Below are 23,654 nucleotides of genomic sequence, written 5' to 3'. Positions count from 1 at the left end.
AAGCATATACATGACCAAATAAATACCCTCAGGAATAGATACACCAGGATTTTAAAAAAGACCTTGCACTGAGTGGTGGGGGCACACACTTTTAATCTCAGCATTCAGGAGGCACAGGCAGGTGGATCTCTGAGAGTTCAAGGCCAGCCTGGTCTATAGTGGAGTTCCAGAACAGTCATGGCTACTAGAGAAACCCAGTCTCAAAACAAAACAAAAAGGTTTTTTTTTTTTTTTCTTTTTAACTCTTAGTTTTATTTTTGAATGGAATTATAATACTTTTTGTTCATATTGGGGTTGAACAGAGAGCTTCACATACAACAGGCAAGTGTTCTGCCTTTGATACACACACACACACACACACACACACACACACACACACACACACAATCTCCAACCCTCTTTCAACTTCATTTTGTGACATGGGATCACTAAAAAGTTCTTTTTCAAATAGTATTTCGTACAAGTTATTTAAATTCAAATCCAAAATAAAATCTAGCATATACTGTTTTTCTGGAAAGACAAATTTTAATTCTTAATAAATACCTATTTATTTGGTTGGTTGGTTTGGTTTTTCGAAACAGGGTTTCTCCGTGTAGCCCTGGCTGTCCTAGAACTTACTCTGTCGATCAGGCTGGCCTCAAACTCAAGAAATTTACCTATATCAATGCCCTACCTCTCCCCAGAGCCAGGTCAACCTCAAATACTTTTTACAAATTATATTTTCTCTAACCAACAGCAAGACACTTTAGATGACACGTGTGTGTGTGTGTGTGTTTGTGTGTGTGCATGTATGTGTGTGTGTGTGTGTGTGTGTGTGTGTGTGTGTGTGTGTGTGTTTGTGTGTGCCTGCGAGCAGGCATGTGAAAAGCCTCTTCCTCCCTGGATCCACCCATTTCTCTCTCCCCAGTCTGCTCTGTTAGATGCTTAGGTCACTGCTGCCTCTTCTGGAACTCTCCCTCGTGGCTTCACACCATCGGTCTTTGAAGGTTTATCACCGATCTGAGCACCATTTGTGTCTGTTTGATCACACAGAGACCAGGGACTGTGGCTTTCACCTCTTCATTCCCAGCTGTGACTGTCGTGTAGAAGGCGCTCAACGGCTGATGTAAGTAGAAGAATGGCTGATTTCTTTCTCTCTTTTTTTTTTCCTTTTAGTTTTTCAAGAAAAGGTTTCTCTGCATAGCCCTGTCCTGGAAGGCACTCTGTAGACGGCCTCAAACTCAGAGATCCACCTGCTTCTGCCTCCCAAGTGCTGGGATTAAAGGTGTGTGCCATCACAGACCAGCAATTTTCTAAATGGCTGATAAAAAAAAAAGACAGGTCTAGTGGCAAACCCCCATCAAAGTCTACACCTGGATGCATCTGATCTCTTAACTATGCCTCCACTTCCAGGCCTCCAGGTTCACCCCCAAGGGCTATCCCATAACCCTGGTCTGTATTCAGTGAGAACCCTACTGGGCTGAGTTGGCTAGAATTTCCTCTCACCACTAACGGGTTTTTTTGTTTGTTTGTTTGTTTTTATTTTGTTTTTGTTTGTTTTTTTGTCATTTTTCACTCTCGGTCCTCAGCCTGTCCTGGCTCTACATTCTCACTTATCCTCGTGGCATCCATTCCAAGGGGTGACTGCAGGTTTCTATTCCTCAATGGACTCTCTGAACACTACCTCAAGTGGTGTCTCAAGTCTCAAGTTCTTCTAATATTGTACTGAGAGAGTTCATCCCAGACCATCCCTTGCAAGAGACTGAAGTAGCTGAAGAGACTGAGACACTGAACTGCCCTTACTTCACAGTTCTTCTTGTAAAGAAAGGATGGGTCAGTTAGGCTTATACCAGAGCTCAGAGGGTGACTGGTGGGCTGGAAGTCTACGTAGGAACACCTATGAAGACACAAGCTTTCCAGAAGCTCTCTGTCGATTTGTGACTGGAGATGAGCTTACAAGAACGTGCTCCTTTTTATAAAGTCCACAGACACATACCAACAGCAAGGCCAGCCAGAGAGGCTGCACCCAAGCAGGACATGTCGAAGTGGGAGGGTCTGTCTATCTTCGCATTAATCAGGTCTGAAGTCATCTGCATGATGAAAGCATTGTTACAGACGCCTCCATCTGCCCTGTGGGAAGCAGGATGCAAGGTGAGTTACTATTAGACCACTATAAACTGGACTTTATAAAGCTAACTTTTCGGGGGACAGTGCTGGAAGTTGAACCAGAGCTTTGGGGGGTGCTAAGCAGGCCTGAACCACTGAGCTGCCACCTCAACCTGACTATGCTTTTATTTTTACTTCCAAAATGATATCACTTGACGCTGAAGTTATGACAAGATTTTTACAACAGAAACAAACCCAGAAAGATCTCATGAAGCCTAGGCTGGCCTGGATAGTTGAAGAGGTTCCAGTCCTCCAGCCCCTGCCTCCCAAGTGCTGCAAACAGGCACCAGGGCTGGTTTAAAGGATCTTACTGAGTAATCTTCAAACACTTTTCTTTTTATTCTTAATTTAGTTTATTCTTTGAAAATTTCACACATCTACATAACTCATATTAACTACTTCCACCCCTCCCCATCTCTCACCTCCCCATAATTTCTGTCTATCCACCCTTCCCTACAATTTTTTTTCTCATGTTTGTGTCTATTCGTCGTCTTGTTTTGTAACCCACTGAGTTTAACTAGGGCCATGGCTTTAAGCTCACTGTTGGAGTCTGGTAGGCTCGGCAGTGGGTAGCCAACAGAAGACACCGACTCCCCTTCTCCCAGACAAATCCTACTCTTCATTCAGGTCTTGGTGTCTCTCATTTGATTTGTCACTAGCTCGAGATTATGACAAGATGAACTACAGCCAACAGAAGAGCCCATCTAGATACAGAAGATCCAACAGTCTGATGCTTCCACACACAACGTGACGTTAATGATTTCTATATAGAAAACACATTTGACTAGAGGCCCTGAAGTTTCACATTGTGCTTTAGTCTCACAAATCGAAAACTAGCACTTTCCTCTCCAAATTGCTACGACCAACAATTGTATTACCAAAGAGCTAGGCTTATGCTTATGCTTTGGAAGTCATGGAAAAGATGAAAATAAGCATCACTCTCCTCTTCTTTTACTTTCTAGCTTGACTGTTCCGTGGTTATAGGGTTCAAACCCGGGGAAACGTTCAATCACTGACCTAACCTCTAAGGCTGATTTACCTGCAGCTCCCAGCTGGACCTGTTAGGAACGAGGCTTACATACCGGATATTGGTGACTGGAATCTGGATTTCTCTCTGCAGCATGTCATATAACTGTTTGTTCCTAGTCAAAGACAAGACAATGACTGAGAGCATATTCTAGTTATAACTCTGTATTTCAGTCTGGTGTTTAAAAAAAAAAATAAGAACTATTTATATTTACTTGACTTGACAAAAGATGCAAAAGAGGCTATTAAAGAAATACTGGCCAAGCGAACATCGCCTAATCTAAGCTCAACTACAAAAGCAGAGTTAGAGATGGTTGCCAGTTGCCATGTGGGTGCTGGGAACTGAACCTGGATCCTCTACAATGCAACCACTGCTCCTAAACACTGAGCTAGCTTTCCAGTCTCCAAATATTATATTGGAGAGATGGCTCAGTGTTTAAGAGCACTTGCTCCTCTTCCAAGAGACCTAGGTTCAGTTCTCAGCACCCAAACAGAGACTCAGAATAATCTAAGTCTGGTTCCAGGGGATCCAACACCCTCTTCTGTCTCTTGTAGGCACCAGGAATGTATGTCATAGATACAGGCAAGACATGATGAACATAAAATAAAATTTAGATTTTTAAATAAAATAAAAATTTTAAACATGTACATGCCCATTACATTGAAGGCATGTGCTTAATTAAAATTAAGAGGGTTGGCAAGGTGGCTCAGCGAGTTAATTATGCTCGACACCAAGCCTAGAGACCTTAGTTGGGTCTCTAGAAGCCTCATAACAGTGAAAGGGAAGAACTGAGTTCATAACGTTGCTTTTTGGCCCCACACAAGCACTGTGGTGCATAAACATCCCTGGGACCCAAGCACACATACAAACACTAATAAAAAAAACATCTTGAAATAAAATTAACAGAAGCTTTTTTTTTTTCATTTTATAAAATGAAGTCGCTCACACCTGTAATTTCAGTACTAGGAGGTTAAGCAAGGGAGTCACCATGATTCTGAAGCCAGCCTGGGCTATAAGTTGAGTTTCAGGCCAGCCCAAGCAGTATGATACCCTCTTTCAAAACCAAAACCAAACCAAACCAATCCTTCAGGAGCTAGAGAGAAGGCTCAGAAGTTAAGAACATATACATATTTTAAAAGAACCCTTCCATCAAAATGATGATAATAATAATAATAATAATAATAATAATAATCCTGCCCAACAGAAAATTTCAGTTTAGTAGCAAATCTATAAAGAAATTGACAAAGTCTGAAGGCAGCAGAGGGAGTCCCAACAGGCTTTACCTGAAAGCTATTGACTCCAATATTGCTCGGACGAGATGGTATTTACTAGTGGAATGCTTCAAACCCATAAAAGAGGCACAGGCACAGGGGTCATTTAATGGAGCCTAAAGTAAGAGATAAAATAACAATCACTTATGTTCTAAATTACATCTACAGGCTTGATAGAAGAATGCTTATTTAAACAATTTAAATTACAGTCCAGACAAGGTTTCTTGTATCTCAGGAAACTTGAGCTGGTCCTCCTGCCTCCCAGGTGCTGGGATTATAAAAGCACATGACACCATTCCTGGCTAAAGATAACTTTTTTTTTTCTTTTTTCTTTTTTTTCTTTTTTCTTTTCTTTTTTTTTTTTTTTTTTTTTTTTTTTGAGACAAGGTCTCACCATGTAGTCTCAATTGGTCTGGAACTCATTATATGGACCAGGCTGTCCTCAAACTCACAGAAACTGACCTGCCTTCTGTCTTCCAAAGCTAGGATTAAAGATATGTGCCAACACACTCAGCTGCTGTCTTTTGGTAAGGTTCCCATGATCTTGAATTCACTATGTAGGCAAAACCAGCCTTGAACCTCTGAGTCTGTTTCCACCTCAGGCTTCGGCCATCACGTTGAAGTTTTTAAAATGTTTGTTTAATTTTTATGTACAGCCCTTGTTCTTGAAGGTGTATGTCTCATGTGCCTATGTACTGGTGAAAGTCAAAAACCGGCACTAGATTCCCTGGAGCAGTACACACAGGGTCCCATACAGACCATTGTGAGCTGGGAAGCAAATGCCGGACCTCTAGAAGAGCAGCAAGCTGCATCCTCACCCTCACCTCTTTTAAATCGTATACTTTGTATTATTTTGGAGGTGTATGAGATGAAGATGAGATGAAGAAGCTACTGAGAGTTGTCAAAACAGTCACTATAAAATCCCTGAGCACTTTTTTTTTTTTTTAATTTCAAAAAGGATCAGCAGTGAGCTAACCAAATCCTACTTTTGTAGCTGTGGCTGGATCTAGATTGTATAGTCTGTCAGGGGTACGATATGTTAACTCAATCTCAAAAGACCCTCATAAACTCCGGCTCCTTATCATACAGCAAACAGTAGGAGAAGGTTACATTGTTGCACATCAGTTTCCTTACATTGAAACATTCCTTCTAGGAGAGAGGGCAGGGCGCTCATAAAAGGTCACCGGCCTGGGTGAGTAGACATTTGCTAGTCTTTAAGGAGGAAACATGTGAAGGGAGGAGACTTGGCGAAGTTACGAAGATTTCCCTGACTTACAAGTTGTGCAGAGCTCCAAGATATAGCTTTCAGGAGCCACCTTTTGGTGACAGGGCTGCTTTACAGGGCCACTTTTTGTTTGTTTGCTTTAAGCTATCCTTGCCCTTGTTAGATGCCTGTACTTCCACTAGTAACCCCAATAAAAACAAACTGGTTCACCAAGCTTGTACTGTGTTGTTATTAAACTGTCTGCTTTTGGTTGGTACTCTTTCTGTTGTAAGTATGTATGTGTGTGTTGAATCGTGCCTGAAAACTCCGCCATATAACACATATATTAAACAATAATCCTATTTTAAAACTTTGATGTGAAAATATGATATGCTACTAATTCCCCCCACACACTAGTTTCTATGTTAAACTAAAACTCTATGATTTCAGATTTCATCTAAGTATGGGACAAATGGGGTAGTATGGTGGTGAATATATTCTTTTTTTTTTTTTCTTTTCTTCTGCTTTCTTTCATTCTTCCTTCCTTCCTTCCTTTCTTTTTTTTTTTTTTTTTAAATTAAGACAGGTTCTCATATAGCCCAAGTTGGCCTCCAATTCTCTATGTGTCAAGGATGGCCTCGAGCTCTCAAGCCTACACGGATGCACCACCATCCCTGGTTTTTGCAATACTGGAGATAAATTCAGGTCTTGATGCACCCTAGACAAGCTGCTCTATCAATAGGGCTACATTCTCCTCCCCAGCCATATTTACAAGTAAAAAAAATATTTACAAGATTGGTTTTTTACTTTTAAGAAGTATTTTTTAAAGATATGACCTTTACTTGTATGAGTCTGTCTGTCTGTCCATAGGTATCCACAGAAGCCTGTAGAGAGAATATCTTGTGTCTATATGGATGTAGCACCTGTCAATAAAAATCTGATGGCCTCTAGCTTAGGCAAGAGATAGGATGTGGCTAGGATAGGGAGGCAGAAAGGATTCTGGGATAGTGCCAGGCAGGAGATGTGCCTGGGAAGATGTGCAAGGGCAGACACATGGTCCCTGAGCACAGGTAATAGGCCATGTGTCAGAATGTAGATTAGAATAAGTGAGTTAGTTATTTTAAGTTATGAGCTAATCAGAGAAGAGCCTAGCTATATGACCAACGTATTTGTAAATATATTTTGAGTCTGAGTCTTATTTCTCAGAGCATGGGACTGGGTTCCTCCAGATCTAACTTCTACAGAAGCCAGAGCTGGAGTTCTAGGTGATTATGAACCATCACCATGGGTGCTGGAAATCAAACCTGAGTCCTCTGGAAGAGCAGCAAGGACTCAGCCACAGAGCCTTCTCCCCACCTCTTATGTGAGGTTAAAGGACTAGCAGAAGCTTCCCCCCATATTAATTCTGTTCTTAATTCTATGCTTGATGAAAACTTTCCCTAAGTCTTTGTGATAGCATTCTAAGGCAGAGCAGAGGCAGAGCAACTCTATTAACTGAAGACCACTAACTTAAGCATTTCCAGGTCAGTCCATTTACTGGGTTCACTTTTGATGAGGCAACGTAACCAGTATTCTATGAGAGTAGCTGAAAAGAAGGTGTTTTGGAAAAGGCACCTACAGATACACTTCAGAATACGTACATTAACTACGATTGTGTATCGTTACATCATCTTTCTTTTCTTCCCCTTTTCCTTTTTTTTTTTTTTTTTTTTTTTTTTTTTTTTTTTTTTTTTGAGGGGCTTGTTTGCTTGGTTTTGAGACAGGTCCTATCTATGTAGTCTTAGATGGCCTTGAATCTACAGAGATCCTCCTGCCTCTGCCTTCAAAGTGCTGGTGCTGGGATTGAAAGCATGGACAACCATGACCAGTGACATCCTTTTCCAGTTCGTAACAGTACACTTTCCCTGAGGAAAGAATGCCCCTTTGCTGATACACACTGCCCAACAGCTTGGAAGTGCCTGTCTTACAACACAAGCCTAGGTCATACTGAAAGTTCTAGGACAAACCTGCTGAATTTTAAGTCCCGCTGCGATGACGCTGCCAAGGTAAGCGCCACAGCCATGTAATCTGGGACGCGGCTGGAGGAGGAAAATGTTTGCTAATGCTATTAACCTTTTAAAAGCACACCTGTAATCCATTAAAAGATGGGACAAAATAAACCCCTTCAGAATCTTCCAGGCTCAGGGCCATCTTTTCAGTCTCAGAAGCATCTGTGAAGAGATCTGCAAAAACAAACACAGGAATAACAACAAAACCCCAAAAGAAAGGGCTGGGGGAGGAACAAGTGGAATCATGTCACACAACCAGTACATGGAGGGTCCCCACAAATTAGGACCAGAAGGTACAGGGCTCCTCATTTAAGAAGAAGGCATTCTGTCCTGACTGTGCAAGGGCTTACAGCAAAGGTTTGAACAAGGGAGACAGCCCTGAAGGGCCTCCTAAGTAAGTTCTATATGTAGCAGGCCTTATTCTTTTCATTGAAGATATCTGGGTAAGTTGAAGAAGAATCCATTTTTGCCATTTTGGTTTTTTTGTTCTTGCTGTTGTTTTTGTCATAACACATTATTCTCATTATATTATATTATATTATATTATATATAGTAATACATACCTGTAATCTTAGCACCTGGAAAGCCAAGGCAGGAGAACCACCATAGATAGGTTCAAGGCTAGCTACACAGTATGTCTCAAAAGCAACAAACAGAACATTACTCTCCTTTGGTTGGCAGTATAATCTATAATTTTCATTTCAGCTATTTTGGGTTTTTCCATGGCAACCTGAGTCTCACTTTCCTGTTATGTTAAGGACTTTTCATTGGTCAGTTAGCTATAAAGCCCTGAATTTGATCCTTTGTGTATGAGGTAGCCTTTTGTTTTTTTAAAACAGTGTCTCATGTAGCCCAGGTTGCCCTAAAACAGCATGTAGCCAAGGATGGTCTTGAATGATTACTCTTCCTGCTCCTATCCGCCTTGTACTGGGATTCAGCCATGTGTTCTTATAGAGGCCTTTGGGTTTGTATTGAGATATACAGTTTCATGTAGCCCAGGCTGTCCTGGAACTTTCTGGGTCACAAAGAATGCTGACTCCATGATCTTCCTGCTTCTAACTCTCCACTGCTGAGACTACAGGCATGCACTACCATACTCAACTTATGCCATTCTGGGGATTGAATTCAGGGTTCTGTGCACTGTAGGTAAGTACGTTACAAACTGAGCTACAGTGAAGCCAGTTTGAAGTGACTTTCAGTGAGAAAGTGGCAGTGCTCCAATCAAGCAGATAGTGCTCTCCTTTCAAGCCTCAACTGATGTGGCTTTGTTTCACTATTAGATTTGCCACCCAAAGAAGAGCTGGTTAAAGAAAGGCAAAGAGACTCAATGTTGCAACTCAAGTTGATGATCATGATGATGGTTTGGAGTTGAATTTGCAGCTAAGTATTATAGTTCCCTGCTATAATATGCAAGGTTAATCAATATAATACCTACCAATTTGACTCAATATGATTGATAGGTATCAGATCCAGTAAGTTTCATTCATTTGGTCAAAATGTCCAGATGACAAATCAAAATGCCTGTGGTATTTCACAGTTTACATGTTTAGCTAAGTTCACGTGGAATGGAAGCAGGAGAGTCGGGGTCATTCTCAGCTGCAGAGCAAGTTCAAGGTCAGCCCAGGGCACAGGAAAACCTTTCTCAACCCTCTCAATTCCCCAACTCTACCCTTGAACAAAAGCCAGGGGCAGCGAAATGATTTAGCAGGTAAAAGGTATAAAAGTAACTGTTATTCTCTTGCTACAATGTCCTCTCAGAGACTCACAGGCCTCCCTCTGCTAACCCAGGCACAGTTCCGGAAGTTTGTAGCCTCCGTACAATCTTATCTAGGCCTGGAATATTTTCAGCTTCCAAGACTTACTGCTGAGTAAGCTCACCCTTTCTAGTTCTTTCTGAACTCTGGATGGTTGGTCAACTCAGTTGTTCTGGCTCAAAATTCTTCTTAAGCTGACTGATTCAATTTGGCTTCTCTCTAGGCCTCTGACTGATTGTTCTGCTTGGCTTCATACTAACTTTGGCAATCTGTTCTAATCCTCTGGCTCCTCGTTCTCTGGCTCCTACCGTCTTCACCTGTGTCTAGTTTGTTCTCTCTTAAACCTGACTCTGTAAAATACTCCTAGTAAAGCTGCCTCCTCTCCTCGCTGCACTGCTCCCTTAAGTTGCTTCCCTTTCCCCTCAGTTCTCATGAGTTGGGCAGATCCTATTCTGCCAAATCTTTCTCTGACTCGTCACTTTGTCTGCCACTCAATTTGACATCACTTTCAAACATGGATGCTTTCTTCTACAAACTAACTTTACCTTCACTGTTTGGGGTTAAAGGTGTGTACTAAGGGCTGAGTCATACCCCAACTAGAAACAGGTTTTTCCAGTAAATAACAATCTCAGGGTTCACCAGGGGATCAAATGCCCTGTAACATAAAGGCACTTGCTACCAAGTCTAAAGACCTGAGTTTGATCCCAAAACCTACACGGTAGAAGAACTGAGTCTGTCAACACATCCTCTAACCTCTGCCATACACTGTGGCACATGAGCACTCTTGCACGCATACAATAGATAAATAAGTGGAAGAAACACACACCTAGTGGCTGGGCATACTGATGTACGCCCAGAATCCTGGCGTTTAGGAGGTAAAGACCAGGGACTCAGGGGTTCAAGGCCAGCTTCGACTATGGAGAAATTTTGAGGATAATCTGGGCTACAAACGACTTGTATCCAAAACAAAATTTAAATTCAGGTTTAATTCTTATAATCAAGATAAAACATGCCAGATCAAAGATGTCTAGCTGAGTACATTAATTCCAGGTTCCAGTTTAGTGTTTGTACGGGAATCCTGAGTGCCCCAACAAGTGTGTCTCTGATTCCTGTGCCTTCTCTCGGATTATTCCTTCTGGTTGTCTTCTCCAATTTTAACATGGAACTTTTGTTTTATGTTTTATTATCTCTTAGAAAACCAGTTTCTTTTTTCTTTACTTTTTCTTTTCTTTAATTTTTTTTTTTTTAAAGACAAGGTTTCTCTGTGTAGTTCTGGCTGTCCTGGAACTCAATCTGGCTGTCCTCTGCTTCCCAAATACTGGGATTAAAGGTGTTAGCCACCACTGCCCTGCTGAGTGTTTTCAAAAGAGAGACAGAAAGGGGGTGGATAGGATGGGAGGGGAGAAGGAAATAGAAAGTGTAAAGGGAGAGGTTTTAGGTCTCAAACCCGGACAAATGGCTCTAACTGAGAACTCTGGCTGCCGGCCTTCCTCAGTCCCTCCCTGTGAAAGGGTCCTGGCGCCTCAGCACTTTCCACTCCTACCCTGAACTCTCCAGCCCTGGCGTCACCTCCAGCCTGGCGTCACTGCCCTTTCCCCAGCCATTTTGGCTGCACCGTCTCTAGGCCCGTCGGTCTGCGGCTCCTGTCTTGCTCCGCCCCCTCTTCTCTTCTCTCCTCCTCCCACCTCTTCCCCCAACCCCCTTTCCTCTCAAGGCCAGGTTCAATCCCGACCCTTCCAGATGCCTCTGGCTGCACTCTCCTCATCCCATACCTAGGAGGGCTCATGTCCTCAGTGTTTTCGTCCAAAGGGAAAATGTGATCAAGATATATTACAAGAGAGAAAATATTTTCAATATTTTCAAATTTTCAAAGGAAAAAAACAGGGGAAAAACAATGTCAGGTCAAGGGCACGCGGAAAAGGTTTCCTTCCTTCCTTTCTTCCCTCCCTTGCCATGCAGACAGAAGTCGTGATGGAATGTGTTGAGCAGAGGGAGACTAAAGCACACTGCGTAGCCCCTGCCACGCTATCAGGGAGACCCCTGAGAAAAAGGCATTCAAGATAAATACCCTGTAATGATCTCTTTCAAAGGCTGCCCAAAGAAGATGTGACCACAGATAATAAATAAACCAGAGTCACGGAGAACGACCCTCTAGGCAGAACACTTCCAACACTGGCCGCCAGGTGGCACTACTGAGCGACAGATCCAAACACCAATGCTAATGCTTGGAAAACAGAAAGGACAACGGAAACAGCGCAAGGGCAGCGGAGGAGTTTGCTGTCTTAGCCCTTCCAAATGTTCCGCCTACAAGAACCACTTAAGGCTGCAGGGACAGCTCAGTGCGTGAAAGCACTTATTGCTCTTGCAGATGACCTGGGTTCAGTTCCCAGATAACATGGCGCCTACCACCCATTCCAGTTCTAAGGGATCCGACCCCCTCTTCTGACCTTTGTAGGCACACAGGCAAAGCACTCGTAAACAGAAAATAAATAAGTAAGACATTAATATAAGAAAGAAAAACTTACAATATCAAAACTCCCCGCAGGATTTAAACATGAGTCTCATAAATAGGCCCAATGTCAGAAACACCTTAAAACTGGTTAATTTTCTCAATCCTTTGCAAGAGAATAGATGATAAAGCCCGAGATGCCTCAGGCATTGAGATTATCCAAAGAAAAACTTGAAGACAACTATGATGGCCACAGTCTGAGAAGTAGACTTAAAATCAAAGGCAGAAAGCCTGGCGAAGGAGCAGAAGGGAGTTGAGGAAACCGCTCTGCCCTAACGGCACTGGCTGCAGCTGGAGTGGTGGCGAGGGCCTTTGATCCCAGCGCTCTGGAGGCAGAGGCAGGCAGAGCTTTTGAGTTAGAAGTCAGCTTGGCCTACAAAATGAGTTCCAGGACAGCTATAGCTAGACAGAGAAACCCTGTCTCGAAAAACAAAAAACAAAACAACAAAAACAAAAAAGAACACTGGCTGCTTTTCTGGTGAACTTGGGTTCGATTCCCAGCTCCCACGCGACAGCTCACAACCGGCTATAATTCAGCTCAATGAGATCTGATGCCTTTCTCTGGCCACTGAGGGCCCAAGTACATGTATGGTGCAAACATACACATAAAATCAAAATAAATATTTAATATAATATCCTTTCTTAATTAAAAAAGAAAAAGAGAAGACATGAAGAGCGGCCAAATGAGGATTCTAGAAACAAAAAAAAATAATAAAAATATGAACTCATTTGGATTGGCTCAAAGGAAAATGGAGACAACACAGGAAGCTGGAAAAAATGGAGACAGGATGACAAAAATTACTCTGGGCACAAGGAAAAGGCCTGAAGAAGCAAACAAGAAACAGAGCTCCTGGGACTATGGGGACATAAGATGGTGGAGTCCTCTCATTTGAGCCATGGAAGTAGAGTACAAGGAAGAGAAATTACTCCTTGGAAAATAAGTTACTATAAACTCCAACAGTAAAAGAAGAAGAAGAAAAAAAACTATACATTCAGGGATTCCTAGAGTCATGTACAAGGCTCTGGGTTGAACCCCTGGCACCCCCAAATCAAAGGTTATTGCTCAGTAGAATAAGTGCAGAAAACTGTACCAGGGCGGCAGTGCAGAAGCTGGACCATAAGAAAGCGCTAAGTGTTTGAGATGACAGCTATGTGTCCCTGGTGCGGATGTTACAGGGTTCAACACATGAACCGAAACATCACACAGCACCATGCTAAGACAGAAGATTTCTTTCTACTTATAAACGGGGTCTCACGTAGCCTATGCTGGTCTCTTACTACTAGGAAAACAGTCTATTGTCCAACTATACCCCAAGCTGATATACTAGTTAAAAATAATCAACAAATATCATTACTCTGAGTATAATGGTGCATGTGTGCCATCTCAGCAGCAGAGAGGCTGAGACGGAAAAGATGCTGGAAGTTGAACTACAGATTGAGACTTGACTCAGGAAAAAGGAAGAAAGAGAGGGAGGAAGGAAGGGAGGAAAAGAGGAAAGGAGGGAAGAGGGGTGGAAATGGAGGCTCTCTAAGCAAATAAAAAAGAATCTCGACAAATTCCAAACAGAAATATATGCTTAGACACACCACAACAGAGCTAAAAGCCAAAAATTAAAGATAAAGGAAAGACAAAATTGGGAGGCTACAGTGTGGTTCAGTTGGTAGTGTGCTTGCCAGACACTCCTGAAGCCCAGGACTCTATCCCCAGCACCAGGGAATCCAGGCATGGTGGTGTAGGCTTGTAACCTCAGCATTTGGGAGATGGAGACAGAGGATCAGAAGTTCAAGGTCATCCTTCACTACCTAGCCAGTTCTGGGACAACCTGGTATACATGGGATCCCTGTATCAAAAGACAAAAGAAACCAAACAAACCACAGCCAAACTACATTGAAGAACAAACATTTCAGTGATGGTGGCCTGGGCATTTCTCAGCAGAAAGTCTGAAGCCAAAAGGTAATAGAACAATGCCACATTTTATCTTTTACTTGCATCTATCTAGCTATCTGTTTGTTTATTTTCGTAGTACTGGGAGTTAAGCCCAGGGTCTGGTGCCAGGCAACGGCTCTGCCTCTGAGCTACACTTCAGCCCAGAACAACATCTTTCAAATTACGAAAGAAAAAAAAGAGTATTGTTCCAGAATTCTACATTCAGTACCATTAAACTGCAGAAGAAAAACCAAACCACACCCCCACCATCTCCAATGGGAAAGCATTAAGAACATTTGTTATCAACTAACATGTAAGTTTTTAAAATAAGGAGCCCAGCAGTGGGTAGAGCTGCTTGGGTCCAAGTCTGCCACTGGGGGTTATGAGGTCATTATCACAAAGCACAGGGGACAGAGTGAGTGAGGCACGTCAACTCTTCTTGGCAGACCTGCTTACCTGATTCTCTTTGGGGGAACCATTAAAATGATCCACATTTAAACAGTGATATAAATAATCCAGGCATGGTGGTGAATGACTGTAATCCCAGGACTCAAGAGGCCGAGGAGGGGAATTGTGAGTTCAAAGCCAGGTTGGACTATATAATAAATTCTAAGCCAGTCAAAGCCGTACAATTTATTTGCATAGAAAGTAAATAAAAAGTTTAAAAAAGTATTTACTCATTTATTTTTAGTCAGGGTATCTATCTCTCTGCTTGTTAGTTTCTGTCAACTTGACACAAGGAGACGCATCTGGGATGGGAGCCTCAATTTAAGATCAGCCTCCATCAGACTGATCTGTGGACTTGTCTGTGGGGCATTTTCTTGATGTAACTAGGCCCCGCCCAGGTGGGTGGGATCCTGGGTTGTATAAGCAGGTAAGCTGAGGGAACCAAGCAAGCTGCTTTCCTCCATGGTTCCTACCTTCCCTCAATGACTGACTGACTGTGATCTGATGTGTACGCCCGGTTAACCCTACAGGCTGGTTTTGGTCCACATTTGATCACAGCAACAGAAACCCAGCTACAGGACAGTGTCACTCTGACCCAGGCGGACCTGAAACTCCCCACATCTCTTCCTTACCTTCTCTTGAGCTGAGATCACAGGCATATAAGAAATCAACTCCTCTAATGAGGCACACTTCTCTCTCACGGGAGAGAGCCAGAGAACAGGAGCCATTTAGTTCAAGTAAACGGTTTGGAATGTGTACTTACAACGGAGTCCAATGGGGATTGCTTGGGGCAGGCAGACACAACCAGGACTAGTCATTAAAAGTGATCCTACTAAGAAAGATGTCCCCTGACCTTTGTCAGCTGAGGGCGGTGGAGCTGAGAGCTGTCACCACTTCGGAAGAGAGAGAACAAGCATTCGGGCATGCTTTGCCCCTGCTGTCCTTTGTACTCTGGTCCTCAGTACATGGACCACTCCTCAACCAAAGGCCTCCTCCTCTACCTGTCCAAGCATCCTAATCCTTTATTCTGCATCCAGCTCAACCATTTTGTTTCCAAGACGGAGTTTTTCTGTGTAGCCCTGGCTGTCCTGGAACCCTCTCTCTCTGTAAACCAGGCTGGCCTTGAACTCAGAGATGCACCTGCCTCTGCCTCCTGAGAGCAGGGATTAAAGACGTGCACTACCGCCGCCAGGCCAACCTAACCATTTGTTTAAAAAAAAAAAAAAGATTTTATTTATTTTATGTATGTGAGTACAATGTCACTGTCCTCAGACATACCAGAAAAGGGCATCAGATCCTACTGCGGTGGTTGTAAGCCACCATGTGGTTGCTGGGAATTGAACCCAGGACCTAGCAGTAGCACCAATACACATGTAGAAAATAAATATTTGTAAATATTTAGGAATGAAAGTAAGTATTGCAGATTAACCTCAGAGCCTTCACCATGCCCATCTGGATACTTATCTATTGTTGCCATAGACAGGGTCTCACCAGAAGCTCCCGCTGTCAGGCCTAGTGTTCACTATGTAGCACAGGGTAGTGAGTCCTCCAGGGAGCTGATGGGATGATGGGTGTTATCGAACCCGATGGACTTAAACTTTAAGACGAGATGCTATGTTACCTAGGCTAACCTTGAAGAACTTCTAAGGTAAAGCAACTCTCTGGTAGCTATGCCTAAAGACACACCCCACTGCACACTCATTAGTATTCCAGACAGTTAGTGCACACCTTTCTTGGAGACTGAGACTTCCAAGAGAGCAGGAGTGTGACCTGTGCCAACCAGCATGCAGTTCTAGGCACATCCTGACCACTCACTTAGAACTGAATAGTAAAGTTTACAGATGTGAAATGTTCCTCAGACTGAAATAGGAAAGACACTGAAGAAGGCCGTGGCAGGGGAGCAAAGCAGAAAGTCTATAGAAAGGCCTGTGAAGAACTGTGAAAAGGAAGATATAAACCTGAAAGAAAGATAGATAGCAGGGTCTCTATGTAGCCTTGGCTAGCCCAGAATCTGTGGGGATCATCTTGCCAAGGCTGCAGGGGTGTGTGTCTGTCTGTCTGTCTGTCTGTCTGTCTGTCTGTGTGATCACACTCAGCTTGAAGACTGACTTAGTTTTCCCTTGTATTTAAGAGTAGAAGGTTGGGAGGAGGCAGTAAAGATGTGTGCCTTGGTTACAGTCTGGGAGAAGGCAGGGTTACACAGAATGACAAACTCTGTTTCCAGAATACAGTTTAGGATTTTTTTCAACTTACTCATAAATTCTCAGGGAGGGATACATTCAAATAAATGTTTACTTTTTTAACGTAGATTTCAGGCAAAGGGAGCAAGAATTAACTACAGAGGGACTGAAACTGAAAGGTAAATCTCAACAGACTGCCTGCCTCCTCTAGTTGAAACAAGTGTTGCATTTTCTGCACAGAGGCGTAGGGCCTCAGGCAGGGTTTGTCTCCGATCTGAGCTAGGAGTCCTGGGGCTTTTCCAGGACAGGGTCCCGCTCTCTCTCTGTGAGAGGCTCTCTGTGAGAATCAGCAGGACCAGCAAGCATTCTGTAACAGGCATGTGGTGTCATATGGAACTTGGAATCCAGTGAACGTGAAATTCAGTATCCTTGGCTTTTCTTCCTATCTCCATGGGGGTAAAACTGAAAAGCACTGACTAAAAAGAGAAGAAATATGTAAACTCTATTATTTTTATTTCTGATAATCTAGAAGGGTTTTGTCGTTGTTGTTGGTGGTGGTGGTTTTTTGTTTTACACAGAATTTCTCCATGTACTCCTGGTTGTCCTGGAACTCAGCACTGTAGACCAGGCTGGCCTCGAACTGTCAGAAAGATCTGCCTGCCTATGCCTCCCAAGTGCTAGAATTAAAGGTGTGCACCACCAAGTTTTGTAAAACCTCAAAACTACTTTTTAACCTTACAGCTAGTGTTCTTAGCCACTAAGCCGTGTCTCCAGTTCCCAGACTTTCTTTTTGGTATGGCTAGGGGGAAGGTTTTTATTGTAGATGTAAGAGAGCAGCCAGAAGCATCTGGACTTGTCCAGAGCAGGGAGATAAAGTAGACTGAACCTGGGGTCAGCAGTCTAGACCTGGTGGTGAGAAGCAGAATGGAGGGACATGAAGGCGAGCAGGGGGAGAGCAGGGGGAGGCGGGGAGCAGGGGAGAGCAGGGGGAGAGGAAGGGAGAGCAGGGGGAGAGCAGGGGGAGAGCAGGGGGGAGCAGGGGGAGGACAGAGAGCACAGCTGAAATAGCAGGGTTAGAAGGAGAATGAGTAGCTGAGGGGACAGAAGCCCATAAAGGGGGGGGGAAGAGTTTAACACGGGGGGGGGGGGGAGGTGAGAGGGCTGGGATGCTAGCTCAGACTTTGCAATGTGTGGTGTGACACTAAAGGGAGCCTGGAGTCTGTACACTGAGGTAGCCTGGAGGCAGCTTGTGCTTTGGGATGTTAATAGGCAGCCATCTGTCCTTTCTGCCTTTTGGTATTTGAGGAAATAGAGTTTCCTTCGGGTCTGACAACTTTTTAATTTTATTTATTATTTATTGGGAGTAGAGACGGACATGAATATGGCTGCAGTGCCCTGTGTGTGGGTCAAAGGACATTCTGCATGATTCAGCTCTCTCCTTCCATCATACAGCTTCCAGGATATCCAGGATACCATCCAGCTTGGCAGCAGGGGCCTTTACCCCCGAGCCATCTCACTGGCCCTTCTCAGGTTTTTAACAACACGATACATGTCAAGGGTGTTAAAGGAAATGCACTTAAGAAGGGACTTCAGTGATACAGAGCACTGAAATAAACTTTTTTTTTCTTGATAAGTAACTGTAAGGGTTAATTTAATGATCTAAAACAAAGAGCCTCAGAGGAGCTGAGAGAAACAGCCTGGAAAAATAAAAAGCCAGCAGCATAGTGAAAACATGTACAGGAAGTTAGAAGCCTGGAGACTCTGACATGGACGAAGATGATGAAGATGAAGAAGAAGATGAAGAAGAAGAAGAAGAAGAAGAAGAGGAAGAGGAAGAGGAAGAGGAAGAGGAAGAGGAAGAGGAAGAAAAGAACATTTCCGCCTTGGCCCTGAGTCTACAAAGAACAGATTTGCTGATGTAATTTTCCACCACAAAAGTTCCCTTTTCTGCCCTACAGAATCCTTATGGCCCGCACCCTGCTCCTTGGACAGTCTCCCCTCCACATTCTAAAATGACAACCTGCAGCAGCTGGGGTCAGTCTCCTTCCTTTTCTCTTCCCATAGCCGCAACCCAGCCCCAAGCGGTGTGCTCAGAGCTCTGTGCAGGCTCACAGAGGTGGGCGGGCAGGAATGTGGTTCCGGTACACTGCCCAGCCTAGGCAAGGCCAAGAGTTTGATCTCAGGGAAGGGGAATGAAGGGAAAACAAATCACTTGGCATCTTCCTCCGAGAACTTTTTTTTCTTTAACTAAATCAGCTTAATTCAAATCAGTAAACTGCAAAGTCACAGTCCATGCCACACTTTCATGAATGATCATTACAATCATCTAAAATAGTCTGGTTCTCTTCTGATTGTTCTTGGGTTTTTTATTGTTGCTTTTTTTTTTTTTTTTTTTTTTTTTTCAACCTGATACAAGTTAGAATTATCTGGGTAGAGGAACCTTATTGAGCAAACACCTCTATCAGAGTGCCTAGAGGCAAGTGTGCAGAGCACACACTAGATTCATGATTGATGTGGGAAGGCACAGGTCATTGGGGGTGGTGCCACCCCTAGGCAGAGATTGTTCGAGATGTGTGAGAACTCAGGCTGAATAAGGCATTGGAAGTAAGGTTGTAAGCAGCATCCCTCCACGGTCTCTGCCTCCGTGCCTGCCTTGGCTTCCCTCGGGGGACTGTAACCAGGATGTGCAAGCCAGATACAGCCTTTCCTTCCCACGGTGTTTCATTACACCAATAGAAAGCAGACGAAGACAGCTATATATGTTACATTTTGTGTACAAAGTATGAGTTATGATATATAGGTTGTTTAATATCCATAATGGTCAAAAGGCAAAAACAGAGACTGCCATAATGGTTCAGTGGATAAAATCACCTGTCACAGGCTGGAGAGATGAATCAGCGGTTAAGAGTTAACACTGACTGCTCTTCCAGAGGTCCTGAGTTCAATTCCCAGCAACCACATGGTAGCTCACAACCATCTGTAATGGGATCTGATGCCTTCTTCTGGTGTGTCTGAAGAGAGCAATGGTGTACTCATATACATTAAATAAATAAATAAATAGATCTTAAAAACAAAAAAACAAAAAACAAAACAAAACAAAAAAAAACACCTGTCACCAAGCTTTGATGACCCGAGTTCAGGTAACACTATGCTATTAGTGATATTATGCTATTATTTCCCAGGGGTAGCAGAGGCTTCAGTGGGTTAAAAAAAAAATCACCTGCTGCGGAGCCTAAAAATCTCAGCTTGATCCCCAGAACCTGTGTGGTGGAGAGAGAGGGGGCGGGGCAGACAGAGACAGGGAGCTCGCTTGCATTGTCTTCTGACCTCCACTCCCTCCCCCCCCCCACAAAACAGATAAAATGTGATTTTAAAAAACATGTCCCCCCCCCCCCAAAAAAGCCGGGCAGTGGCGGCGCACGCCTTTAATCCCAGCACTTGGGAGGCAGAGGCAGGTGGATTTCTGAGTTCGAGGTCAGCCTGGTCTACAGAGTGAGTTCCGGGACAGCCAGAGCTACACAGAGAAACCCTGTCTCGAAAAACCAAAAATAAATAAATAAATAAATAAAAATTAAAAAATAAAAAACATGGCCAGGAGCTGGGTGCAGTATACATCTTTAATCCCAGAGGCAGGTGATTGTCTGAGTTCAGGGGCAGCCTGATCTACAAAGTGAGTTCCAGGATAGCCAGGGCTACACAGAGAAACCCTGTCTTAAAAACAAATAGAATAAGGAAACAAACAAAAGAAGTCACATGTGGTGTGAATGCCTTTGATCCCAGAGGTTAGTGATCCCACACCACAGGCAGATCTCTGTGAACTCAGGGTCAACCTGGTCTACACAGAGGGTCCCAGGCCAGCCAAAGCTACACAGTAAGACAAACAAATAAAAAAAAAATAAAGAGAAGTGACTCTTACCAGTAACCTCCACCACACCATGGAACACACACACACACACACACACACACACACACACACACACACACACACACTAAAAATTCTTAAAGACAAATCTACCTGCAATGCTCACCAGCTGCTGAACAGGTAGGCCATGGTTTATCCTTATGGTGGAATACTAGTCATCAATGAAATCAGTAAGTATTTATAGGAACCTGAACATGAGTAACCATGAAAACATTTTGGTGAAGGATGTCATTTACTGCAGACCAGGAATCACTTGACCATGCCTATGAACTGTCCAGAATAAGCAAATCCAGACACAGAAACTGACTAACTGTGGCAGCTTTCGCACCAGGAGGAGGAAGACAAACAGGAGCTAAGTGGGAGCGGCTGCTCGCAGGCAAGCTGTCTCCCGTGTGGGAGACGGAAGAACGCTGTACTTAGGTTGTCAAGTGTCTCTACTACCACAGCAAACTTCTTAAAGTCACTGACAGAATGTGAAGCCCAGTGTGGCTTCAAACTCACTACGTGGCTCAGGCTGTTCTTGACTCTGGATTTCCCTGTCTCCATGGTTCTGTCATTTTAAATTTTTTTAAAAACATATATACTGATTTTGTGTGCATGTGCATGTGCTCACGTGTGGCCCCCTCGTGGAGAACAGAGGATAACCTGTAGAAGACGGCTCTCTCCTATCATGTAGGTCCCGAGGATTCACCTCAGGTCTGTCAGACTTCCACCCAGCCATCTGTTCCTGCTTTTCTTTGTTCTGGCTTTCCTGGGTTTTGTTTTGTTTGGAAACAAAGTCTCCATGACCTGGAGCTTGCTGTGTAGACCAGACTGGACTCAAACTTCTGTCCATGCTCCTGCCTCTGCCTGCTTAGTGCTGGACTTACCGGTGTTTACCTCCACACTGGCTTGTTGCTTGTCCATTTACTAATCTTCTTGCCATCTGCTACTAATGGCTCTATTTGCTTGTTTGTTTGCTTGCTTGCTTGCTTGTTTTTCAAGACAGGGGCTCACTATGTAGCCCTGGCTGTTCTGGAACTCACTATGTAGAGGAGGCCGGCCTTGAACTCACAGATATCCACCTACCTCTGCCTTCCAAGTGCTGGGATTAAAGGCGTGCACCACTGAGCCTGGCTAGTACTAATGGCTCTTATCCCTTTGTGTTTGTATTTGGCCTGTAGCCTAGCTATTCCTATACACGCTGGTGTTCTACATACTTAAATTCACCTTTCTATTCTTCCTTCCTTTCTTTCAAGACTAGATCTTACTGTGTATGTCATGCTGGTCTTAAACGTGTCATGCAATTCAGGAGACTTCAAACTCTGCTTCCCAAGTGCTAGGATTAAAAGTGTGTATGACTATAGCTTATTTTTTTTTCTTTCTCTCTCTCTCTTTCTTTCTTCCTTTTTTTAAATGATTCCTGGCCCTAATACTTAACCTTTACCAACCCATTTAAAAAAAAAAAAAAAGAATATTCCATATTTCTCCTAGTATATATTATTTTATCTTAATGTCTCATTTGAATGGTCCATTCTTTGTCTATTGATCTAAAACCATGTGGCAAATTTGAATTCATGTCTGGCCTGTAGATTTTGTTTAAAAGTGACTTACCTAATTTTTGAGCCCACATTATAGCGGTACCCGTGTCTCCTGCATTGCCTTCAGCTAAACATACAAGTTCTTGCCCAATCTTCCATCCAATTAATGGATAAAAGCCTTAGAAAGTAAATATACAAATGGACAATGTAAGTCATATAGCAAATACACAACTCATGTTGTATGTATGTATGGTGCAGCAACAACCATAGCATATAAATAACCACAAAGTGCTTAAGAACCTAAGCCTGTGAAATTCAAATCCCGGCCCTCACTAGGTGTGATCTTATGGTTTCTGGACCTTCAGCCTCGTTTCTACAATTGAAAAGAGACCCACCCTAGCATGTGAGGGGTAGATTTCTGGTTTTGTTCTTGCTTTTTTTTTTTTTTTTTTTTTTTTAAATTAGACAACTTTTACTAAATGAGAAAACTACATTTAAAATGTACTTTAAACAAAATGGAATTAGAAAAGAAAGACCAACCGGGAAGGGGGACAACATTTGAAATGTAAATAAATAAAATAACTAATAAAAAATAAAATAAAATAAAAAGATGCATGCATTTTAAAGAACGTTTGCACTGTGTGGAAAGCCAAATGTTTCTTGCAGTAATAGGATGTGCCAATCCATGAAATGTTAACAGAGCTCTCAATTTAACATTTTCAAAGACAATATAAGATTTCACATCTATGGTAACACATAAGAAGGGCATTATTGTTCTTGTTTGTTTTGCTGTTGGATGGCTGGTCTGGGTTTGGGGAACTAGGAATTGAACCGAGGACCTGGTACATGCTAGGTGATACTCCAGCACTGAGCTGCTGGCTTTTAATAGCTACAGGTACATTCACGTCTCTAGAAACATGGCATTGTATTGTAATTGCCAAGTAAAGCTATTAGAGGTCGCTTAGCCAGAGCGCTAACCATACATTGTGTTTATTTGCGGTCTCCAAGCAGAGCCCTAAGTCAGGTCGGTGGAATACAGTCATCCCTTTTTCTAGGTCTAATCCCTCCAGCCAGGAGAAAGGGACAAGGCTGCAGAGGGAAGGCAGGAAAACGAATTGTAAGTGCATCTTTGAATACGCTGAGGATGCTGGGCAGTGGTGGTGCATGCCTCTGATCCCAGCACGCAGGAGGCAAATGCAAGTGGATCTCTGTAAGTTCAAGGCTAGCCTAGTCTATGGAGCAAGTCCCAGGAGAGCCAGAGACAAAGCTCAGCTGGAAGAGGGCCTGCCCAGCACACATGAATCCACTGCCAGGACCATTATAAGCCAGGCATGGCGGCAAAGCCTAGCGCTGGAGCACCAGCAGCTCCAGGTCATCTTTGTCTATCTAGCAAGTTCAAGGCCAGTCGGCACTACATCAGACTCACTCTCAAAAAACTAAAAAGGCCCTAAATACAAATCGATCATTAGTTGGCAATTACTACTACCCCAAAGTTTCTAATGCACAGAAAAAATAAATTAGGGTTGTAGTTCAAGGTGTACAATACTTGCCCTGCATGTTAAGGCCTTGGGTTTGATTCCCAGTAGCAGCACACCAAAATAAATAAATAAATATGGGGGAAAAAGAGAGAGTTAGACTAGTAATAAATCAAACAAATATAATATGTAATACAAATAAATATTTGAAAAGCTGGTCAAAAT

General features: G+C 43.2%; 1 protein-coding gene across 2 annotated transcripts in view; it reads right to left on the bottom strand.

Annotated features, from left to right (window-relative positions):
- Gk5 (glycerol kinase 5) overlaps nt 1–23,654 on the bottom strand; it is a 73,137-nt gene that overhangs the window by 6,200 nt on the left and 43,283 nt on the right. For both annotated transcript variants that reach the window (XM_076917848.1, XM_034484112.2), the window contains exons 11-15: nt 22,028–22,132; nt 7,775–7,869; nt 4,456–4,559; nt 3,228–3,287; nt 1,976–2,109 (exon numbers count right to left, since the gene is read on the bottom strand). In XM_076917848.1, the coding sequence (XP_076773963.1) occupies nt 1,976–2,109; nt 3,228–3,287; nt 4,456–4,559; nt 7,775–7,869; nt 22,028–22,132 (498 nt within the window). The remainder of the gene's footprint in view (nt 1–1,975; nt 2,110–3,227; nt 3,288–4,455; nt 4,560–7,774; nt 7,870–22,027; nt 22,133–23,654) is intronic.

The sequence above is a fragment of the Arvicanthis niloticus genome, chromosome 21, assembly GCF_011762505.2.
Source record: "Arvicanthis niloticus isolate mArvNil1 chromosome 21, mArvNil1.pat.X, whole genome shotgun sequence".
NCBI lineage: Eukaryota > Metazoa > Chordata > Mammalia > Rodentia > Muridae > Arvicanthis > Arvicanthis niloticus.
This window is presented reverse-complemented; position numbering and strand designations above follow the sequence as displayed.